General features: G+C 39.8%; 1 protein-coding gene and 1 long non-coding RNA gene across 2 annotated transcripts in view; both read right to left on the reverse strand.

Annotated features, from left to right (window-relative positions):
* Window positions 1-22,264, reverse strand: part of fstl4 (follistatin-like 4) — a 209,386-nt gene that overhangs the window by 45,432 nt on the left and 141,690 nt on the right. Inside the window, exons 5-6 of the mRNA XM_056446397.1 lie at window positions 16,670-16,848; window positions 16,318-16,438 (exon numbers count right to left, since the gene is read on the reverse strand). Coding sequence (XP_056302372.1) covers window positions 16,318-16,438; window positions 16,670-16,848 — 300 coding nt within the window. The remainder of the gene's footprint in view (window positions 1-16,317; window positions 16,439-16,669; window positions 16,849-22,264) is intronic.
* Window positions 8,345-10,447, reverse strand: LOC130214622 (uncharacterized). Its single transcript, XR_008835624.1, has 2 exons — window positions 10,150-10,447; window positions 8,345-8,734 (listed from the first exon to the last, which is right to left on the reverse strand). It is a non-coding gene; the product is annotated as an uncharacterized LOC130214622 (long non-coding RNA).

Here is a 22,264-nt window from a genome sequence, read left to right on the forward strand (position 1 = left end):
AAACACACCAACACAGAGTGAAAGCTGAGAAAATGTTATACTATTCCTTCTATGCTAATGGAGGACTACTGAGGCATTCCAAGCATGGGATGGGTCCTTCATCACAGCTCCAACACACATCTCTGCCATTTGCTTACAGTAACCTTGTGCCGTTCACCATACACAATTCATCTGCTTGTGATCTTCCTTTATATAACTTTGTCATGTTTGGTGTCATTTGACAGATTATGACTTAAATCAGGGGTCACCAATCTCGGTCATGGAGGGCCGGTGTCCCAGCAGGGTTTAGCTCCAACTTGCCTCAACACACCTGCCTGGATGTTTCAAGTACACCTAGAAAGACCTTGATTAGCTTGTTCAGGTGTGTTTGATTAGGGTTGGAGCTAAGATCTGCAGGACATCGGCCCTCCAGGAACAAGTTTGGTGACCACTGACTTAAGTGATGAAATCAACAGAGACATTGATTGATTGTATTTCAATATACAATATATTTACTATTATTGAGTCATGACCTGAGGAGAGTATGTTAATGTACTGCTCCCCCACTTTATCTCCTCAACTCTGCTTTCGTGTCCAGCTGGTTTTGGAGGTTGGTGTTCGCTCATGTTTGACAATGCTTTACTCATGGTATAATAAGGAAAGGTAACTGTTGATCTGGGAGAATGGCTTTCACTCTGCGTCTACCGCAAACAGTTTCACTCTCTTTGTTACACAGCAGCTCATATGTTACAGCTATGTTTCCGTATACAGTATGTTAATTTGCTTCATTTTACTGTCTGTATATTTAAACATGTAACATAATAAACAACTTTGCCTGCTTTAAGGCGTTGAGATTCTTTCTCTTTATCAATGATGATAGCACCTCTAATGGAGTCGGATTAATAATGGATTTAAACACGGCATCCTTCAACTGCTTTCTGTTTCCGACTATTGGTGCAGAATAGCAGCGTAAGCTTCAAGCCTTACACAATCCACTCTGCAGATCTCTCGCACGCCCTCATACTGAATCGAACCCCAAACCATGATGTTTCCTTCACCAAACTTGACTGATTCCTACGAGAATCTTGGCTCCATGCAGGTTCCAGTAGGTGATGATTGGGATGATTAATGGGAAAAATCCACCAAGTTATTATTTGCTGCTCTTACAACTGGGATCCACGACAAGACTTCTGTCAGGTAGTGTATAACCCTATTATTAATTAAGATGGGGTATGCAAATTTTTTTTAATAAAAATAGATAAATAAAAATATATATATATATTATTATTATTATTTATTTATTTTTTTAATTAATTAATTAATTAAATTTTTTTTTTTTATAAACAAAATTATTTTTCTTACCCCACCGGCAGATTTTTTAGCTTGTTTTAAGAAAAAACTCACATAATTTTGACTCATTATTTCTGAAAATAAGACAATATTTTTTATCTTGTCCAGGAAAAGCTTCTTGATTTATACTTGTTTAGATATTTGGACTAGAATCTTGACTAAATCTCTGATTTTTCAGTGTATCAAATAAAAAACATTTGTTATTTTTACCAACCAGATATAACCCTGCCATTAAAGTGCGTCTGACAGCTTCGTGAATTAGCAGCGCTCCTCTCAACAACAACAACACATGATTTGGGGTTTGATTCACCAATGAATTCAAGCTGCCAGTTTACACAGAGGCTGCAAAAATGTGCATTTATCAAGTGTTTTGCCAGGCCGCGAAACACATTAGGCTTTGGGAGAATTCCCAGACACACATTTACACCTCCTCCTCCTCTCACAAATGAGATCATAGCAGAGATTACGCTGGATCAGACTCGAGCGCAGGATTCACATGGTGGGACGCACGGCTGATTTTATGAGGATTTTATTCCGGCTGACAGCTGGCTCTTCACGTTGAGCCACAATGGATGCAGGACAGGAAATGACAACATCGGGAATGACAGCGGAGCCCTGCGCCCATCTGTTATCAGGAGAAAAGGGCATTAAAACTTAAAAGCCGCTTCAAGAAACGCGCTGTAATTAATTAAACATGCACAACAGGCATCCTTAGTTTCCACGGAAACTGTCCAGGTGCAATTAGTCACCGAGGCTGATTTGGGTAAACAGCGGCTTCAAAGAACAAGAACTTTATGTGCCTGCCAAAGAGAATGCAAATGTGTTTGACTCGACAAATGTGTCCAAACACACAGACACACACAAACATACTGCAAAACTACAAGACCAATGTGGGCTGCACGGTGGCGCAGTGGATAGCACGTTCGCCTCACAGCAAGAAGGTCGCTGGTTTGAGCCTCGGCTGGGTCAGTTGGCGTTTCTGTGTGGAGTTTGCATGTTCTCCCCGTGTTGGCATGGGTTTCCTCCGGGTGCTCCGGTTACCCCCACAGTCCAAACATATGTGGAACTGGTGAATTGGGCAGGCTAAATTGTCCGTAGTGTATGAGTGTGTATTTCCTCCCTAGCTGGAAGTGCATCCACTGCGTAAAACATGTGCTGGATAAGTTGGCGGTTCATTCCGCTGTGGCGACCGCAGATTAATAAAGGGAGTAAGCAGAAAAGAAAATGAATGAATGAATGAATGAATGAACAAGACCAATGTTCATCTCAAATCCAATCACTAGTGTTATTCTTCATGAAAGCGTTAGTCAAAACACACCATCTCGTTCAAATACAGTGCTCAACATATGAGTTCAGCCCTCACAGATCTCTCTGGGAAGCTTTACAATATTATATTTGTGCATATACATTAGATTAATCAGTACTAAAGACAAATAAGGGCGTCACTGTGGCGCAGTGGGTAGCACGATCACCTCATAGCAAGAAGGTCACTGGTTCGAGCCTCAACTGGGTCAGTTGGTGTTTCTGTGTGGAGTTTGCATGTTCTCCCCGTGTTGGTGTGGGTTTCCTCCGGATGCTCTGGTTTCCCCCACAGTCCAAACACATGTGCTATAGGGGAGTTGATGAACTAAATTGGCCGTGGGATATGTGTGTGTGTGTGTGTGTGAATGAGTGTATATGGGTGTTTCCCATTTCTGGGTTGCAGCTGGAAGGGCATATGCTGGAAAAGTTGGCGGTTCATTCCGCTGTGGCGGCCCCTGATTAATAAAGGCACTAAGCTAAAGGAAAATGAATGAATGAATGAAATAAAAATACCGTACTTACAATCTTTGTCTTGTTTCTAGTCTGAATATCTGCATGTCAAAGGAAATACGAGATTATTTTTGTTTACATAATTGGCAGATAATTTGACTTGTTTTATTGAAAAACTCTTAATTTTGACTAATTTCTTACCAAACAAAACAATATTTTATTTGATTGAACTAGTCATTTTTAGATATTTGCACTAGAAATGAGACAAAGCAAAGCATTTTTGGCATTTTTGCCTTTTTCACACAGTGATACAGGTAAATATCCGGATAATTACAGAATGACTGTACCGGTGAATTCAGAAAAGCGCTGTTTACACAGGCACGGACGTCACAGAATTTTTCCAGAATAGACTATTTGCACATCCATTCCAAAATACTAGTAAATTCTGACATCATTAACTATAATGGACTCTAAATGGCTGTGCTTGTATCTGTACACACTGAAGGCGTCGGCCTGTTGTTGACGGTTTCACTTTAATTTAAAGCTTTAGCATTCATGCAGCTGCTTTTGTTCCAGAGACATCCAAAGGCAGAAGCGCGAACCGCAGCTAAATGTTCACCATCAAATGTGGATGGATCAGTATTGTGAACAACTTTGATGAAAACATATGGAGGACCACTTTCACATGTAAAGATGTTCATAATGTGTGTGTGTGCTGGCTGCTTCACGTGCACACGCATGTGCAACTGAAGCTGAGCTTGAAGGTAAACAGACAGCGGTTTATCGTGAGCATTTTAAGCAGAATTTTTGACACAGTTGGCGTCTGGCAGCTAAATGTGTCTGGAAAAATATTCAATGGCTTTTATTTTCATGAAGAGCACGGATGTAAATGAGTGTTCTGATTGGCTGGAGTTGACGTCTCACGTCAGTGTGTTCTAATCGTGAACGCGCTCTCGCCGGCAGTCTTCCTTCTGCGTTCACACAGAGCAGCATCCCGGCAAATTACCACTAATATTACAACATTTTTTCTGGAAAATTGCTGGAAGGAATTTACCGGAGTTTTAAAAAGGGCCGGTTCACACATACAGACCTTTATGGAAAATTGCCGGTAATTTTCTGGAAAGGTCTGTATGTGAGAAAGGGGCTTTAGACTCCACATAAAACAGTCAAATAGTGCTATCTAAACCATCTTGTGAAACATCGCAATATTTATGGCGGAAAAATAAAATATCGCAATATCAGATTTTCCCAATATCGTGCAGCTATGGCCAGCGTGATGCAAACCATCAGATTTGTGATCCGTTGCAGCACTAGTATTCAGTCTCTTATGATGTTCCGCTTCAGTGAGTAGAGGAGATGCTGACAGCGAGACATTGGACACGTTTGATTAACTCCTGTTTAATTCACTCATTCAGCCCAGGTAGACCTGCGACCCCTCTGATATGCAGACGGAGAGACCCGCGGTCACACACACACACTCCTCCAGCAATTAGAGCCAGCAGCTCTTGATCTCTGCTGCTTCCTTCAGTCAGACTGTGAGCTGTAATCATCGATCGCTCAGGCTTCGGCTGGTTAATTTCAGCAGCAGCAGATATTGCCTTGTGGAGATGTTTATAATCTCTGTGTCTGCCGTACGTATATAGTACAGTATATATATATATATATATATATATATATATATATATATATATATATATGATTTCAGTACTACTAGCTCCTTTTTTTGCGATTGTCTACAGAACAAACCACAGTCGTCCAATAACTTGCCTTATTAGCTGAATACTAATACAGTATCTTGCAAAATAACTATTAAAATATTGTGCTTGCGCCATAGCAAGATCAAAATAAATGAGTTATCAGAAATTAATTACTATAACTTATCTCTTCTAATAAAAATCAGTTAAGCAGCGCTTGAGAAACATTTTACAATAATTACAGATGTACGGTTATGCTGCCTCTATATTCTTGTGAAGCGTCTTACTTCTGTAATATTACCTCTATCCTCTGTTCACAGGGTGTTCTTCATTCAGAAGTGTGGCTGTGTCCTTCTGTATGTGTAATAAACTGATCACTCTCCAAAAGTCCACTGTGTCCTCATATGATGTGTTTCTGCAGGAGCTGCCTGTACCTGACATGAAATCAGCTACTCTGCTTAGAGTACAGGGTTTCTGCAGGTCTCAGCAAGTCAAATTTAAGACGTTTTAAGACCTTTTTAAGACCATTATAAAGCAAATTTCAGACATTTACAGGGCTAAATGCTAAGGATTTCTATTATTAGCTGGGTTTGGCCAAAGAAAAGATTTTAACTTGTCTCATTAAAATAATTGTAATTTATAGGGAATGGGGAAAATAAGTATTACATCACCGTTTTTGTCAGAAAGCATATTTCTAAAGGTGTCGTTGGCTTGAAATGTTTACCAGATGTTGGTAACAACCAAAGAAATCTATATATGCAAAGAAAACAAATCTAATTAGTTCACAAATGAAGTTCTGTGTAATTAAATGAAATGACGGAGGGAAACAGTATTGAACACATGAAGAAAGGGAGGTGTAGTTGAGCAGTGAAAGCCCAGACAGCAGCTGAAATCTCTCAGTAATTCTCCTGCAACCCTCTGCCCTTCCTCAGTGTAAATGAACGTCAGCTGCTTCAGTCCAACATCTACATTAGCAGGAGGATGAAGATGAAACCAGGGTGGACATTTCAGCAAGACAATGATCCACAGCCAAGGAGACTCTCAGATGCTTTCAGAGAAAGAAAATCAAGCTGTAGAATGGCCCAGCCAATCACCTGACCCCAATCCAATAGAGAATACAGAATAAAGCTCAGGTTTGTTAGACGAGACCCACAGATCCATCAAGATACTGACACTCTGTTGAAGTCTGAGAGAAACTCAGACCTGAGCAGTGCATGAGGCTTCATTCTCCAAATGAGAGGCGTCTTTAAGCTGCCATCATTAATAAAGCCTCTATGTAAAGTACTGAACTACTGAACACATTTCAGTGCTTTCTCCTTCTGTCATTCTAGTGTTATTACACACAACTCTTTTATCAGACTGTTTTGTTTTATTTTATCTTTGTATTGTTTGGGTTTTTACCAAAAAATCTGCTTCAATTCATGTCAGCAGCTCCTTTATAAATAATATTCCCAGGAAAAACACATGGCAATGTGTTCAATACTTATATAAAACTATAACAAGCTAAATTTATGCACAACAGTCTGTCTGAAACACATGGATATTTTTAAACAAATGCTATTTTAAGCAAATAAATTACACCATTGGTAAATAGAGTTGAATATTTAACTTTTGTTAAAGGTTTTATTGAGATGATTATTGATGATTGGTCGACCAGATTAGATAATGTAAAGAAGAAAAGTAAGAGCTGTTTAAAATGATTTAACAACACAAAATCTCTCTAAATTTTAGACCTGTTAAGGCCTAGAATTTGGGATTTGAAATGTAAGATTTTTTAAGACCCCTCAGACACCCTGTACTTATGATCATTGATTAAATATTATTTCCCCCCTCATGCTTACTAGCTTTGTTGTATTACTTACTGTCCTGGAAACTGAGACTTTTGGTTTGGCTTATGTTTAATTTTTGGTGAAATCCACAACTGTCAGATTTATTTCAAGATGTAATCTCTACAGATGAACATTATCTGCGCTTTATTAATCCTCACGTTGGAATAAATTTAACTTAAGTCTAAATTTAACAGCGAGCTCCTTTGATACTAATGAGTACAAAGACTTTCCCATCAACTCCACATCTCATGCAACCCTAAGAAATGCAATCCCATACTGCATCGTGAGGAGTTTAGTGAACAAGTTTATGGATTTTTATAACTGCACTTGGAGACCAGTATTGAAGGACATTTTGCCTGGAAAATATTAATAAATATTAAGTCTCTTCCTGCTGAACTACACATTTAGATTCAATTATCATCAAATAATTAGCTCTAATTTTCATCTTTTTTTTTTGTGAGTTTACTTAATTAGGGTGAATAAATATTTGCATGAACAACTATTATCTGTATTATATGTAATTTTGGTGTGCTTCTACATTCTGGTTAACTCTGTTACACTGGTTATTAAGAGGCAGAACAATCTGTTAAGCACTGAGAGAAAAAGCATGTGACTTGCTCCAAATGAGGTCACAAACTCTGGCCGTAAACTCTGGAGGACACTGAGGTGAGTTGAGGATCCACGTGCGGTTTATTGAAGAGTAGTCGTGCATGTAATGGTCAAGAACAGAGACAAACAGGAGCATGTAGGTAATCCAAAGCGTAGTAAGAAACAGGCGAATGGTCAGGATACGTGGCGAGACAACAGAAACAATAAACAAAGCAAAGGGTCAAAACATGGCAAGATAAACAAGGAAAACACTTCATAATGCTACACGGGGTAAAACAAGATTCAGCAATGTGTATGTAAAAGTGAGGTGTTTAAACAGTCCATGAAATCAGTGAAGATGAGCTACAGCTGTGTGTGTGTGTGTGTGTGTGTGTGTCAATGTCTGGATTATTGTCAGCTGTGTCAGCAGTTGATGAGTGCAAAGGGTTCTGGGAGTTGTAGTTCGGTTCAGTAGCCAAGTTGTAGTTCTCCAGCGATCCGCAACTGCCCGATGACTGGTGATCATAACAGTGTCATTAGTCCCGTCTCAGTAATTTGTGCAAAATATTTAGACTTAAAGCAAAAGTAGATCAATTATTACATGTCAACTCTGTTACTGTGGTATTTCAGTCAATTCACTTTTTAAAAACAATAATATGATGAAAATACATCAAATTGTGTTTTAGACACGCCACGGGGAGCACTGTAAAAAGTATGACCTAGATCTAACTTATAAAAAGTGAGGCAAGTGGCTGCATCGGACGTTTTAGATTGAATCAACTTCCAGCCTTTTTTAAGTATATTAAACACTAAAACTTTGCTTAAAACAAATGTAACAAAATTAAGTTGAGCCAACTAATATTTCTAAAATTACTCAAATCAGATAAACTTACTTTTTTTGTTAAACCTAACTTATTTATACATTGCTATATGTTGCCTGAACTTATTTTAATTAGGTATTAAGAACTTAATTATCTAAATAAAATTAACCATGCATATGTCATTTAAAATGAATTCAATTGACTTCTGGCTGTAACCTCAGAAAATAAATCTTCATTTTTATATTCTAAGCACACTATACAGTGATTAAGTAAAAACAGATAAACAGACTTTATACGGTTAATAACAATTAAATAAGAATGGGAAGATGGATTAAAGACCATAGCATTTATTCAATGTCAACCAATGTCCCTAAAAGTGACTACAAAACAGGCCATTAATGTGGCTGCACATACACAATACATAAATAAAAACATTAATAATGCCAGATCCTATTGAGAAATCATCTAAGACAACTCAGTAAGGAGATCTGCATACTTTGATGATGCATAAGGTCCAGTCCCACAAAGAGTCTCTGATATATCTCAAATAATGTATACAGTTTTGATGGAAGTCGAGGACATCAGTAAGTCCAAACAGGAGCCATCATGCACATGACAGGTTTGGTAAACCTCTGACAGTCCTATGATTATCCAAACTGTGTTGGGCTGATGTCAAATTTTTCCCGTGGGCAGCCGCATGCACCTCTGATTCCACACAACTCTATTGGTGGAGAGAAAAAAGAAACAGGAGTTCAGGTGTTTGATACTAAATAATATTAAATAGCTAAATGCTAAATAGCAAATATCTTACATAAACTACAAGTCAAGTTACAAAAGTGCAGTGAGAATGATCCATGGATGAAACACCTTAGTTTATCAGTTAAAATTTACCTTAGTTAAACTTCTGTATTAAAAAAAAGGCTATATAGGTTATTGTGTACTTACATTATTCCAGGTGTGTTTAAGAATCAAATTCTAAAGAAAACTGATTTTATTCAGTGTAACAGTGTATGGTATTTCGGTTGCCTGTCAATCAAGGAATTATTTAAATTTAGGTATTATATTTTCAGTTTATTTTTGCAACTTATAAAGCATAAAAATATGCATGTAACTTACATATTAAACAGTTTGAAAATGGCAAATATAAAATCTATGATTTAACTGTCATCTTCATTTTGCACCAAACTTTGCATAAGTCATAATACAAAATTAAATAAATACATTGCCATTTTACATATTACCTTGAGGTTAACATTACATTTTTGCTGAAGCTACTTTTAATTTACTTTTTCTCAAAATTTAATGTTACTGGCAAATGATAGTTCAGTGAATCAGTGTTTTCAGTTAGCTTTAGTGAAAGACTGACAGATAATAAGAAACTGCATTAGGATATTTTTTACTGTTTGTTCATTGCACACATACAAAAAATCTTCAGATATCAAATGCAATTTTATGGAGCCCACTATTGTTTGCAATTTTACCCGTGTTTTACTTACCTGCAAATAATTATAGCTGTAATCGTATCTAACGTTTTTCTTAACAAAATAATCAAAATCACTTTGGTATCTAAAGACCAAGAAAATGCATTTTAGAATGAGGTGCGTACATCTTAAATGGTTCTGTAAACATAAATGTAATTTAAGTTCAAATAAATTATAAATCTGTAATTTATTCACATTGCAGTATTAACAAAAAACTTATGGACTAAATCTCTTAAACACAAACCTTAAGCTACTTAATGTTACGCTAAACACAAACTACTGTTCCATACGTTTCTGTATTTAATATAATCCTTAATGTGCTGATTTTTATTTAGGTGAGCTAGCCAAGTTAGCGCAAGCAAACTGCACCCACACCCCGACCGCCCACCAGAGACCTAGTTAATCCGTTCTGTAACGTTAGTTATACCTACTAAGTGTTTTAAAACTACTTTAAAAAATTTTTTCTCAGGACTATCACTTTTAATCGTTAGCATGAACTAGCGTTGGTTAGCGTTAGCCAACTTAGCTTTCCATGTGAGAGCAGTCTGTTACCTGACGTTACAGTACAATTTACAAGCTAAAACCTCACCTGCCTAGTGAAGTCGGCAGTTTAGCATGACTTTACAATTATCATTCGGCTACATTTGCAACTTACCGTGTTAATCAGATCCGCTGCTGCGAGCAGTAAATGTCACCCCTTGTAGATGCTGCGTGTGTCTGGAAAGTGGCGGGCAGTGAAAATGGGGTCACGCAGAATTATTAAAATCACGTTTGATGAACAGACCTGCACACATCGACAGCTGCTCTAATAAATTGTCTGTGTCAACTCACTTTTATAACATTTATTCTACACAATAACCACATACAAAAATATACTCAAATAAATTGCATTAGTTTTATTTAAAATATACTGTTATTTAAAAACTGATCTACTTTAAGTAAACAATAAGCAAATTGATATTTTTTGGTATAAAACAAATATAATTAACTAGATTGCAATTATTTAAAGTATATAAAACCAACTTTGTGAGTGTAGCACTTTTTACAGTGAGTCTGCTTTGAGATCTGGAGTTACAGCACACATTGGTGGAAAATCTTAACTCTGTTACCGTATTAGTGCACAGTGTTTTTGAACTATATACTATAGTAAAGTGTATTTACTGTATATGTTGTAGTATTAACAACACTGTTAAGGAATACTACAGCGTCCTTTAGTGTTAACTACAGTGAACTGCTAAACTGTAATACAAACAGTAGTTCACTTTAGTTTTTACTACATTAAACTGTGGTGTATTGTAGAATAATATACACTATAGTTGTTGAAAACTACAGTGTTGGGTTATTTGTTAAAATTACTGCTAATATTACTGTACTGTAGATATTATTGTATTACCATAGCAACTGTACAATCCCCACAACACTTTAATTACTGTAGTTGTTGTGTTACTATAGCAACTGTAGAATCACCACAACACTTTAATTAATGTAGTTGTTGTGTTACCATAGCAACTGTAGAATCAGCACAACATATCAATTACTGTAGTTGTTGTCAACTTTAGAATCATCACAACATATCAATTACTGTAGTTGTTGTGTTACCATAGCAACTTTAGAATCATCACAACATATCAATTACTGTAGTTGTTGTGTTACCAAAGCAACTGTAGAATCACCACAACACTTCAATTACTGTAGTTGTGTTACCATAGCAACTGTAGAATAACCACAACATATCAATAACTGTAGTTGTTGCGTTACCATAGCAACTGTAGAACACCCACAACAGATCAATTACTGTAGTTGTGTTACCATAGCAACTGCAGAATTGCCACACACATAAATTACTGTAGTTGTTGTGTTGCCATAGCAACTGTAGAATCATCACAACCGATTAACTGAAGTGTTTTCCTGTAGAATGGTTCAGTAACACTCCAGGATTTACTATAAATGACAGAAGTGCAGTATACAGTACAGTATAAGTGATAAAACTACAGTATTTTTCTCATGTGGGATGATGATGCATGGAAATGATTTTGTCACACAAAAACCTTACATCTCTCTCTACAAACTGAAGCGTGTTGAGCAAACACAGAGGCTTTTCCTCAGGGATCGTCTGCTCATATAGAAGTCAGCTTCAGCAGCGATGCATTTCTTTCCTGATATATTCTCCCTCATTCCTGACAAGCATCCAGCACACCCCACTGCAGCAACACACACTTCACCTTGAGGAGGACTGGACCAGCGCAGTGTTTCATCACACCGACAGCCGACTCTACAGTGGTCAGTTGAACACAAAACTAAAGTGACTGTATAATGACCACGAGCCGTCCGCTAAAGGCCGTCATTAGCCAGTTTAATGACTGCTGCTGGGTAATGGAGCTGTGATTGTGCTCCAGCAGCTGAATCCTAAAGTAAGGGTCACTCTAATGTTTGATTGATCTCCTCATGGACTGCATGTGTAATGCTGGTTGCTCATTTGCAAATCTGCGCTATCCCTTAATCCTCATCCCTTCACTGCATCCCTTATTTTGCAGTGCTGAATCTTTCCCAACCCAAGCTCATTCTGAAAACGTAGTCCCGTGGACGTTTCTGGAGACTGCGAAATACATCCCGGGAGGTATGTAATTTTGCAGTTTTCAAGAGTTCACACTTAGCTGATAATCAATAAAGTGTATTTGGCATGCTGTCCTGGGAGAGAGCACTGAGCTCGTAATATCCTCGAGCCCGGGGCTCCCTCCCATTAGAAGGGCAAGAGGGGAGTTCAAGCTCAGGTAGGTCTCGAGAACTCCCCTGCTTGTCGCCGTGTGAGAAGTGTAAACTAAAGTTGTCTTAGGTGATAATTTGGTTTAGTCGATTGGCTATGGTTTATGTTTTTGGACAGTGGGAGGAAACCGGGGAACCCGGGGGAAACCCACGCAAAGACGGGGAGAACATGTAAACTTCGCACAGAAACACCAACCAGCCCGATAGGAGGTTACACCAGTGGTGTTCTTGCTGTGAGGCAACAGTGCTAGCCATTGGCTGACCGTGTCGCCCTATCGGAAAAGGGGGAGGAAGTAGGGGTGGAAGGGGGGAAGCTTCAAGACGAAGGTAACTGGGGTGAAAAACTCTGGTTATTTATAATGCTTCCGTAATCATCTAATGGGGCAGATTACAGAGGTAATGATTTATGCACGTGATCCTCTCGAAATTAGTTTATAAATAAACCACACTTTGTTTTCGCGATTTCGTATCTCAAATGTCTCTCGCGAGTGCCCATCTTCGTGCACTCTCGCATAAACCCACCAGAGGCCGCTGTCGACCAACTGAATGACTGAATGATTGACTGGGCGACTGGCCAACCCACCCTCCTCCTTCCCTAAACCCAACCAATTTTACCGAATTACCTGCCCACCCACTTACTTCCCTAAACCCAACCGACGGTTTACAAAAGCCGTCCAGAAAAAGAAAAGCCCTCGTCTGATTTCTTTACCACATTTTCAGATTTTACCACATTCTCACCCTGTTATTCATTAGTTCATTGTATTTTTTGGATTCTGTTTCTGTCTTACCTGATTTCTGGAACAGCTCTTCCCCGGACTCAAACCTGGTCGTCGTCAACTCCTCTCTGCGTCTCAAGTCCGCTGACGTACACGACGAGCTAATTGGACAAACTGGTTGCGACGGGAAAGCCCTCCACACGAAGGTAAGCGGTCAGCTGGTAAGCTCCAAAAGGAATGGCGTCACACCGCCCGTAGCGTTCGCTGAAAAAAATTAAAAGCGGCCATACGTACCTCCGGCTACATAATTCACGCTTTCCAGACACGTCGCCGAGACTATGTTTTCAGAATGAGCCTGGGTTGATTTTTCCACAGTGGACATTTCACGGGTCCTCTGGTTTCAATCATTCGTCTCTCTTTACATTCTGGAGATGATGAACGAACCACTTAAAAACCAGAAGACTGGAAAGCTGAGCTAATCATGAGTGTTTCCAGCTCAGACTGTGTGCATTGGTTAATCCTGTAATACTGTATGTGTCACGTGAACAAATGTTCTCAATCTTGAAGACGTGTCAGAAGAGCTGAGCTGAGCTAATCATAGAAGAAAGGCTCAGGAGAACAATCAATGATTATTTACTCTTTCTTAGAGCATGCTTGTCCTGACTTGCTTGCAGTGTGATCAACATTTGGGCTAGTAGATGTGTTTTTTGTTAATGATATTTTGGCAACTTGAACGAAATGACTCAAAAAAAGATTCGTTTATCTCAACACTCAAAGCTGTGGATCAGTAAAATGATCTGAACTTTAAACTTGCAATAAAATTTGTTATTGTGCTGTGTTTTGTCCTGACATCAACATTCCTGAACAGTGGGCGGGGAGAACCAGCTCATTTGCATTTAAAGGCACAAGCGCAAAACAGGTCAAATTCGCGCTGAGCCCAAATTTGACATTTTTAGCAGCGCATAATTCATGATCTGAGGTGTATTTTGAGCTGAAACATCACAGACACATTCTGGAGACACCACAGTCTCATTTTACATCTTGCAAAAAGGGCCAAATAGGAGCCCTTTAAATGACTGCGGTGAGTGCATTTATGCGATGTGGGGAAACGGATCATAGGAGATGATCTCAGGTTGCCAGCTCATCACTCTTTTCAGCCAAAATCACTCATTTCTCATCATTGCACCATGATTAGCATTCACTGGGCCAGAGGATCAGGTGCCGCTTCACTGCGGATGAGAAGACCGTAATGAAGCCTGGCTCAATGAAGTCCAGAAATCTGCAGACGGGACGTAGACGGCTGCGTTTAAATTGGCACTAAAATAAGATGGTCACTTCTGACACAGATTGAGATGTGCTGTCAGGGTTCCCACACTTAGATTAAAGGGATAGTTCACACACAAAAAAACACATTTCCTCACTATTTACTTTCAACAATGTAGTCTGCACTGAACTCCTGTTTCCTAGTTCTATACTTGGTGTGTTGGTCTGTTACATAATAAATTTACTCCTTTTGTTGTGTGGCGAGGGTTCGGGGCTGAGAGCCGTGGGAACGGAACGTGGCTGCTGTGTAAGTAAAGGATGAGAAACACCTGTGACGCACAGCGGCCTCGAATGCTACGCAGGAAGGTCTGGACTATAAGAGGAGGAACGATGGCAGAGGAAGCGGAGAGAGGACCGGGACCATTTATTATTTTAAGTAAGTTGTATGATATAAATTATTATATAGTAACTTATATTCATTCATTCATTCATTCATTTTCTTGTCGGCTTAGTCCCTTTATTAATCTGGGGTCGCCACTGCGGAATGAACCGCCAACTTATCCAGCATGTTTTTATGCAGCGGATGCCCTTCCAGCTGCAACCCATCTCTTGGAAACATCCACCATTTATCCGTCTCAATTCACCTGTACCGCATGTCTTTGGACTGTAGGGGAAACCGGAGCACCCGGAGGACACCCACAGGAACGCAGGGAGAACATGCAAACTCCACACAGAAACACCAACTGATCCAGCTGAGGCTCGAACCAGCGACCTGCTTGCTGTGAGGCGACAGCACTACCTACTGCGCCACTGCATCGCCATAGTAACTTATAATAACGGCCAGGTCGCCGTGAACTTCATTACAGTGGTGCTGACACCGGGAGAAGGAGGAACATGTTGTCCAGTTGCCCTCGCCACTGAGAGGAAAGGTGTTTGGGAGTTAACCCGAGTGGGGGAGAAACCCATTCGTCTGCCCAGAGTGTCGGGTCGACCTGAGGCTGGCTAGGAAAGGATCTGCCTGCTGCTGTCTCCCAGCATGGGGAGGAGCAGGGGACGCGGGGCTCACCACCGGAAGGGAAAGAACTGAAGGGAGCCATCCCAGAGAGTCCGGGGGAGTCGCCACGATCCGCCAAGATGCCGAAGCCTGCATCCATTCACCAAAGCAGGAGCGGAGCAGGAGACCAGAATTTCCGCCAGCCAGGAGAACCACCACCGGACACCAAAAGACGGACAGGTGAATAGATCCCTCCACAGGTCTCCCAACACGTTGTCCCATCTCTCAGCTGGTTGAGAACCGAGCAGCAGTGTGTCTGAACAACCGAAACCCAATTTTTTTAGCACACGTCTTTGGACTGTGGGGGAAACCGGAGCACCCGGAGGAAACCCACGCCAACACGGGGAGAACATGCAAACTCCACACAGAAACACCAACTGACCCAGCCGAGTCTCGAAGCAGCGACCTTCTTGCTGTGAGGTGATTGTGCTACCCACTGCGCCACCGCGCTATATATATATATTTGACTGACTAGAGTAATCAGTTCTTGGATTCCCATCCAATCAAATCACATGCAGAAAAAACGCATCATTTAGAACGACCTCAAGACATAAACACTTCATAAATGGAGCAAACATGTACATTGTGGAAGCATTAAAAGTGTCCAAGAAGACAAAATCCTTACAGGCATTAACCGAGAGACTGTTTAGATGATGATGGAGAGGAAGATTTCTTCTGTATGAAGACTGAAATCACCAAATTAGGCCTTAAACAAGCACTAAACGCACTACAGAATGTTACGTTTACACACACATGCTTTTAAAGGGCTGCTTTATACTCATAATTTGAGTAATATTTACAGCAGAAGATCTTACTCTAGAAGTTCTACTCTACACCTGGGTCCCCCATCAATAATCCTTGTGGATGGGGTTGGGGGCACGCATTTTGCGCTATGCCACTAACTTGGGTATGTTTTTTTTCAGCCCTCTTTCCACCACTGACTGTAGAGGATAATATGGATTTTTTGTACAGAAATCTACTGATCTGTGCATTAGGACATGCAGTGTAAATCCAGAGTAAGACTCACGGAAAGCAGTGTAGAGCTCCTGGAGCGTCAGATGACCGTCATTGTTATAATCATCGTACCGCAGAAGATCCTGCATGCTGCACTCCAGTAAAACATTCTCCAAATGCTCTTTAATGGAGATCTGTGGAGGGAAATGATATATGTTACATACAGATGTGATGAAGCTACACGGTACTTTACATCATAACAATTCATCTATATTTCTATAGCGCTTGTCCAATGCGCATTGTGTCAAAGCAGCAGCTGTGGTCAGAACTGTTCGCCCTCCTGCGAGTTTATATTTGCATATGAAATTAAGTTGGAGAACGCTGGACTACAGCGTGTGAAGCTGTGATTTCGGGGACGGTCTCACCTCCGCCAGCTCTTCACTGCTGACCCGTCCGTCCTGGTTTCTGTCGAAATACGTGAACATGTTGAGCACCCGCGTCCGCCTCTGAGCCATGCTGTTTTCTGCATTGGTGGAGCTCCGCGGCTGCATGTCCATCAGGATGCTCTTCAGCTTATTATACTCTGCCATGGTGCACGCATCTCCTGTAAACACACACACACACACAATGTAATGGACTATATATGCATGGCAAGTGTTTCTTTAGCCAGCGATAAACTTATTACTGAAACAGAATATTGAGTAGAGGGCGGGGTTTTATTTCAGTATGTTGATGCGCTTATTACTGAAACTGAATATTGAGTGGAGGGCGGGGTTTTATTTCAGTATGTTGATGTATTTTATTACTGAAGCTGAATATTGAGTAGAGGGCGGGGCTTTATTTCAGTATGTTGATGTATTTTATTACTGAAGCTAAATATTGAGTAGGGGGCGGGGTTTTATTTCAGTATGTTGATGTGCTTATTACTGAAGTTGAATATTGAGTAGGGGGCGGGGCTTTATTTCAGTATGTTGATGTGCTTATTACTGAAGCTGAATATTGAGTAGGGGCGGGGCTTTATTTCAGTATGTTGATGTGCTTATTACTGAAGCTGAATATTGAGTAGAGGGCGGGGTTTTATTTCAGTATGTTGATGTGCTTATTACTGAAGCTGAATATTGAGTAGGGGGCGGGGCTTTATTTAAGTATGTTGATGTACTCCGAAATTAAACCAGAACATTGAGTAGGGGCGGGGCTTTATTTCAGTATGTTGATGCACTTCCAACTGAAACTAAATATTGAGTAGGGGGCGGGGCTTTATTTCAGTATTTTAATGCACTTCCAACTGAAATAGAATATTGAGTAAGGGGCGGGGCTTTATTTCAGTATGTTGATGTACTCCGAATTAAACCAGAACATTGAGTAGGGGCGGGGCTTTATTTCAGTATGTTGATGCACTTCCAACTGAAACTAAATATTGAGTAGGGGGCGGGGCTTTATTTCAGTATTTAAATGCACTTCCAACTGAAATAGAATATTGAGTAGGGGGTGGGGCTTCATTTCAGTATGTTGATGTACTTCGAATTAAACCAGAACATTAAGTAGGGGCGGGGCTTTATTTCACTTTGTTAATGTGCTTCCAACTGAAACAGAATATTGAATAGGGGGCGGGGCTTTATTTCTGTATGTTGATACACTTCCAACTGAAACTAAATATTCAGCAGGGGGCGGGGCTTTATTTCAGTATGCTGATGTACTTCGAACTAAACCAGAATATTGAGTAGGGGCGTGGCTTTTTCAGTATGCTAATGTTCATCAAACTGAAAAGGAATATTGAGTAGGGGGCGGGGTTTTCTCTTTGCACACCATTCCTTTATTGCATACTAACAGTAAGAGAGAGGCTATTAATATGCAGTTGTTATGAAAATACTATGGTAAAATAAATTGTGGTAAAATAAACTTCAAATGTGTCTAAATCAGGCAGTGAAGATTAATAATTTAAAAGAAAAAAACATCTTAAAGTGAGTGAGTTTATAATGTTAATGAGAATTATTTATATTATTTCAACAACACAATTACTGCTGTACAACAATACTGTTTTTACATTACTGTCTATGGGAGGTTAAGGGTAGGGTAGGGGGTAAACGTTAGTAAAATATAATTAAACGGGTAATTTAATCAATAATTCTCAATATAATGACTGTGTTTACATTACTGTGAGGGTAGGTTTAGGGTTGGGGTAGGGGTAAGCGTTAATAAAATACAATTAATTTAACTGATTACAATTATAATGTCCTGACAGTTCAACAGAAGTGCCTGAGCTGACTTATAGAGAGTTAAAAGGTCCCATGCATATACCCCATTTGCTCATATGAGTGTTTACGCACAGACGTGTTTTTTAATTTGCATTTCTGGTCAGTTGTTTCACGCGGGGGTCCCCAATTAATTCACTGTAATCCCGCGATTTACACCCAAAGACAAAAGGTAAACATTCTCATTGAGAGCCTGGAGCTGTATGGCTGTACGGGGGATTAGCGAGCACGTTTCAGACTGTCACATTAATTCCCACGCACCGCTTATGTCTATAAAAGACGGCGGGGAAAATGAGAACCATGATTAATCAAGTGTGGTAGTGGCTGTTTATTCCTTACTGGCAATAAAATTATGCAGACACAGGCCACCCGCTGCGGCGCGCTGTAAGTGGGAGGAAGAGTGTTTTTTTTTATCTGAAACGCAGACAGTGGCGAGATGACAGCGAGCGGAGGTCTGCTGCACTGATGAGAGGAGGAAATATGATATGAATTAGTCATTAGGAGACTTTCCTCTACATGACGGATCACAGAACAACAGCCGCTAACTTCTGACCGCCGCAGCAGGAGCTCAACACACACACACAAAGCAAGCATCTGTGATGGTCTTGAACACTGTCTGCGAAACATCCGATCCACACACAGACCTTACTAACATTTTTTTTAATGGGCTAATTTTTTAATGCATTCAGGCGATCTCTAAATGCCGAGAGCAATTTTAGCTTAGCATTGATCACTGAATCAGATTAGACCATTAGCATCTCACTAAAAATGTAACTATTCTGTAGTTCCATAACGTTCTAAGAATGTTCTGTGTGAAGATTGGCTGCAGGAGCTGAGTAATCAGAGTACAGTAATGCATTGTGGTATATATAGTCCTGGTCATTGGCTGATGTGAAGTGCTAGACAACACCTCACATTAGCTGGCAACATTATGTTATTCTTAAGTTGTACCTGAAGCTGTACTTTTGGTTAATAAATGTTTCCCGACACTTTCTAGGTAAAGTATTCCCTCTTTTTTTCTTTTATTATTTCCTCAAATAAGAATACAAAATATATTTGTTGTACTCTCCCATTCACTGAGTTAACCAACTGTGATGACTTGATGAGAAACACACACATGTAAAAAACGTCTACATTCACACACTCTAAAAGATGCTGGGATGTTGTGATCCAAAGTCTGGTCAAATATTGACAAACCTACTGTAACATATCTCATATCTGGTCAATAGTTGGCGCTGTGCATCAGAAACACTGCTTTCCTCTATTATTGTGTGATATACTGTCATGGAAACAACCTATTATTACAATTAAACTATTACAAGAAATTAAGTTTATCACTTTATACCATACCTGCTGTCACGATCACCAGCGATCATACTCCCAAGATTGCTGGATCTCACAAACACATATGGACTACAAATCCGCCATTCATGGACTACATTTTCATGCATGCACTCCGTTCACAAACACACATGCTTCCTCATTTTGACTGATTACACTTGCACCACCTGAGGATTGTCAAAGACTGATTACACACACTATTTAAGCAGCACACACACTCACTTCCTGGGCTGAGTCTTGTTTTCTGTTACAGTGACAATTCAACGCGTTTCCTAGTCTTCTTTGCCCGTGTATTTACCTCGCCTTGTTTCTCCAGTTCTCCCTGTCTGCCGCCTGCCTTCCGACCTCTCGCCTGTTATAGTGACTATGATTCTGGATTGCCTTTATACATCTGTTTGCACCTGTGTTGACCTTTGCTTGCCTGACTACCCAATAACCGTGCTTGTGGATCCAAGCTTCAGTTATCTCTGTCACTCCCCGTGTTACACCTGCCAACACTCCTGTTTTTGCCGGGAGTCTCCTGTATTTCAGAATCATCTCCTGCCACCCTCCCATTTTGTTATTTCTCCCGAAAAAACTCGGTACTCAGCTTTTTGGTACAGTCTAAAACACCCCTGGATTGCTGACTTTGGTATAGTATTCGATCGCAGCAGCTGCCCAAAACCCGGTGCATAGTACAGTTACCTAGCTGTGTTATTCAGATACCTCACCCCCGACACCCCCCCCCCCCCCCCCCCCCCCCAGTATCCCGGATTTTCAGAGACAAATATTGGCAGGTACACTTTTACTAAAATTAGACTGTCAGACTCAGTTGACTTAATTTTGTACAAAGTACAAAAGTACTGTTTACTTGCTGAATTAGCATCAATATACCACATGCCTAATGGATATGAGCATAAACTACTCCATTTATACAAGATATACGCAGTCATTTAGAAAATACATCTTGCTGAAGCTGTCTAAATAAATATTGTGAGTATTAAATAAATAAAATACTGTGGATTGACTATTTATCTGTGAATTTCAGTGCTCAGAAGACGATTCACATCGATCTGCATGACCGATAAGACTTTTATTTATAAACTGTCGTGACATCTTTTTGCCATTGAAGGTGATGACTAAAATCTGACATGCCTGCAGAGATAAATATTCCCACATGGCCATAAACGTGTGACTAATTCTCTTATTTCATAGTGCATTTTCAGGACGGACACACAGTAATATTTCAGTAGATGCACAGGAACTAGATCAGATCCACTTAACTTGCTTTATTGATATCAAAAGCAGAATTTAACTAAACCAACATGCTTGCATCGGTTTAAAGAAACAAAATGAATATTTATACCTCTCATAAAAGTGATCTTTGCATAATAGCTCATCTCTAAAAGATTGCTTAATTTTTTGGGAGAAATAGCTCTTCATGGTAACAACTGCAGGTTTTTCCACCTTTGGTTTTCTATATTTGTACTGTACATATGCTCAAAGTCAAGTCTGCGTGTAAACATGACATCAGGCTCATTTCCATACGCAAACCTGCTGGATTTAGCCCGATCAGCCTCTGACAGGAAGGTGTTTCGCTCCACTCTTTTCTAACACGGTATAGAAGTTCATCTATCACTGCGCTGCTCAGCAAAGGTCAGCGCTGGAACGTATAAATTGTTATGACATGCCATAAATCTGAGTTAATCCTCAAATATCTCCTTTTATTCCCCATGAAAGCTCAGCACACTTTTATCCGCACAGTCTAGCTCTTCTTCTTGACATATCCTTTCGCGCACACACTCGTACGGCTATCTGTATGGCCTCTCTCAATAAATGTGATGAAGTTTCTACTGTACAGCCTGTTTATTCTCCCTTCTATCCTAAAAGCCAACCCTCAGGAAACAATCTATATGTTTACATTTTAAAATCATTTCATTCTGTCTGGTTTATGAGCCATTTTCCTCATGGGGACCAAAAAATGTCCCCATAAGGTCTAAATTACTGGTATTGCTATACTTGAGGGGACATTTGGTTCTCACAACGTTGGGAATACAAGTTACACACACACTACTGTGTGTCAGAAAAGACAGACACATGGAGCTGTTTGTGTTAAGCAGTAGTAGAATGCATTAATGTATCTGCAAAGTCACTAATAGTCAGTGGAATATATTGTAGGGACCGTCACAATGATGTGTCATTAAGCTTATATTAAGCAGACAGTCAGCTAATACTCTACTGACTGCTAGCTGACGTAGTTGCAAAGCTACTTACACTTAACAGAATGTCTAATTTAGGGACCGGATGTACCTTCTTTTGTGATATACAGTAAATAAAGTACATTTTTAGGCCCTCTCTTTCTAATTTCTATTCTCTTAAACAAAATGAAGCATATATTTTACAATGTTTTATTAATTGTGATATGTAAGATAGCAATATAGCATGTTA

The sequence above is a fragment of the Danio aesculapii genome, chromosome 21, assembly GCF_903798145.1.
Source record: "Danio aesculapii chromosome 21, fDanAes4.1, whole genome shotgun sequence".
In the NCBI taxonomy this organism is placed as follows: domain Eukaryota; kingdom Metazoa; phylum Chordata; class Actinopteri; order Cypriniformes; family Danionidae; genus Danio; species Danio aesculapii.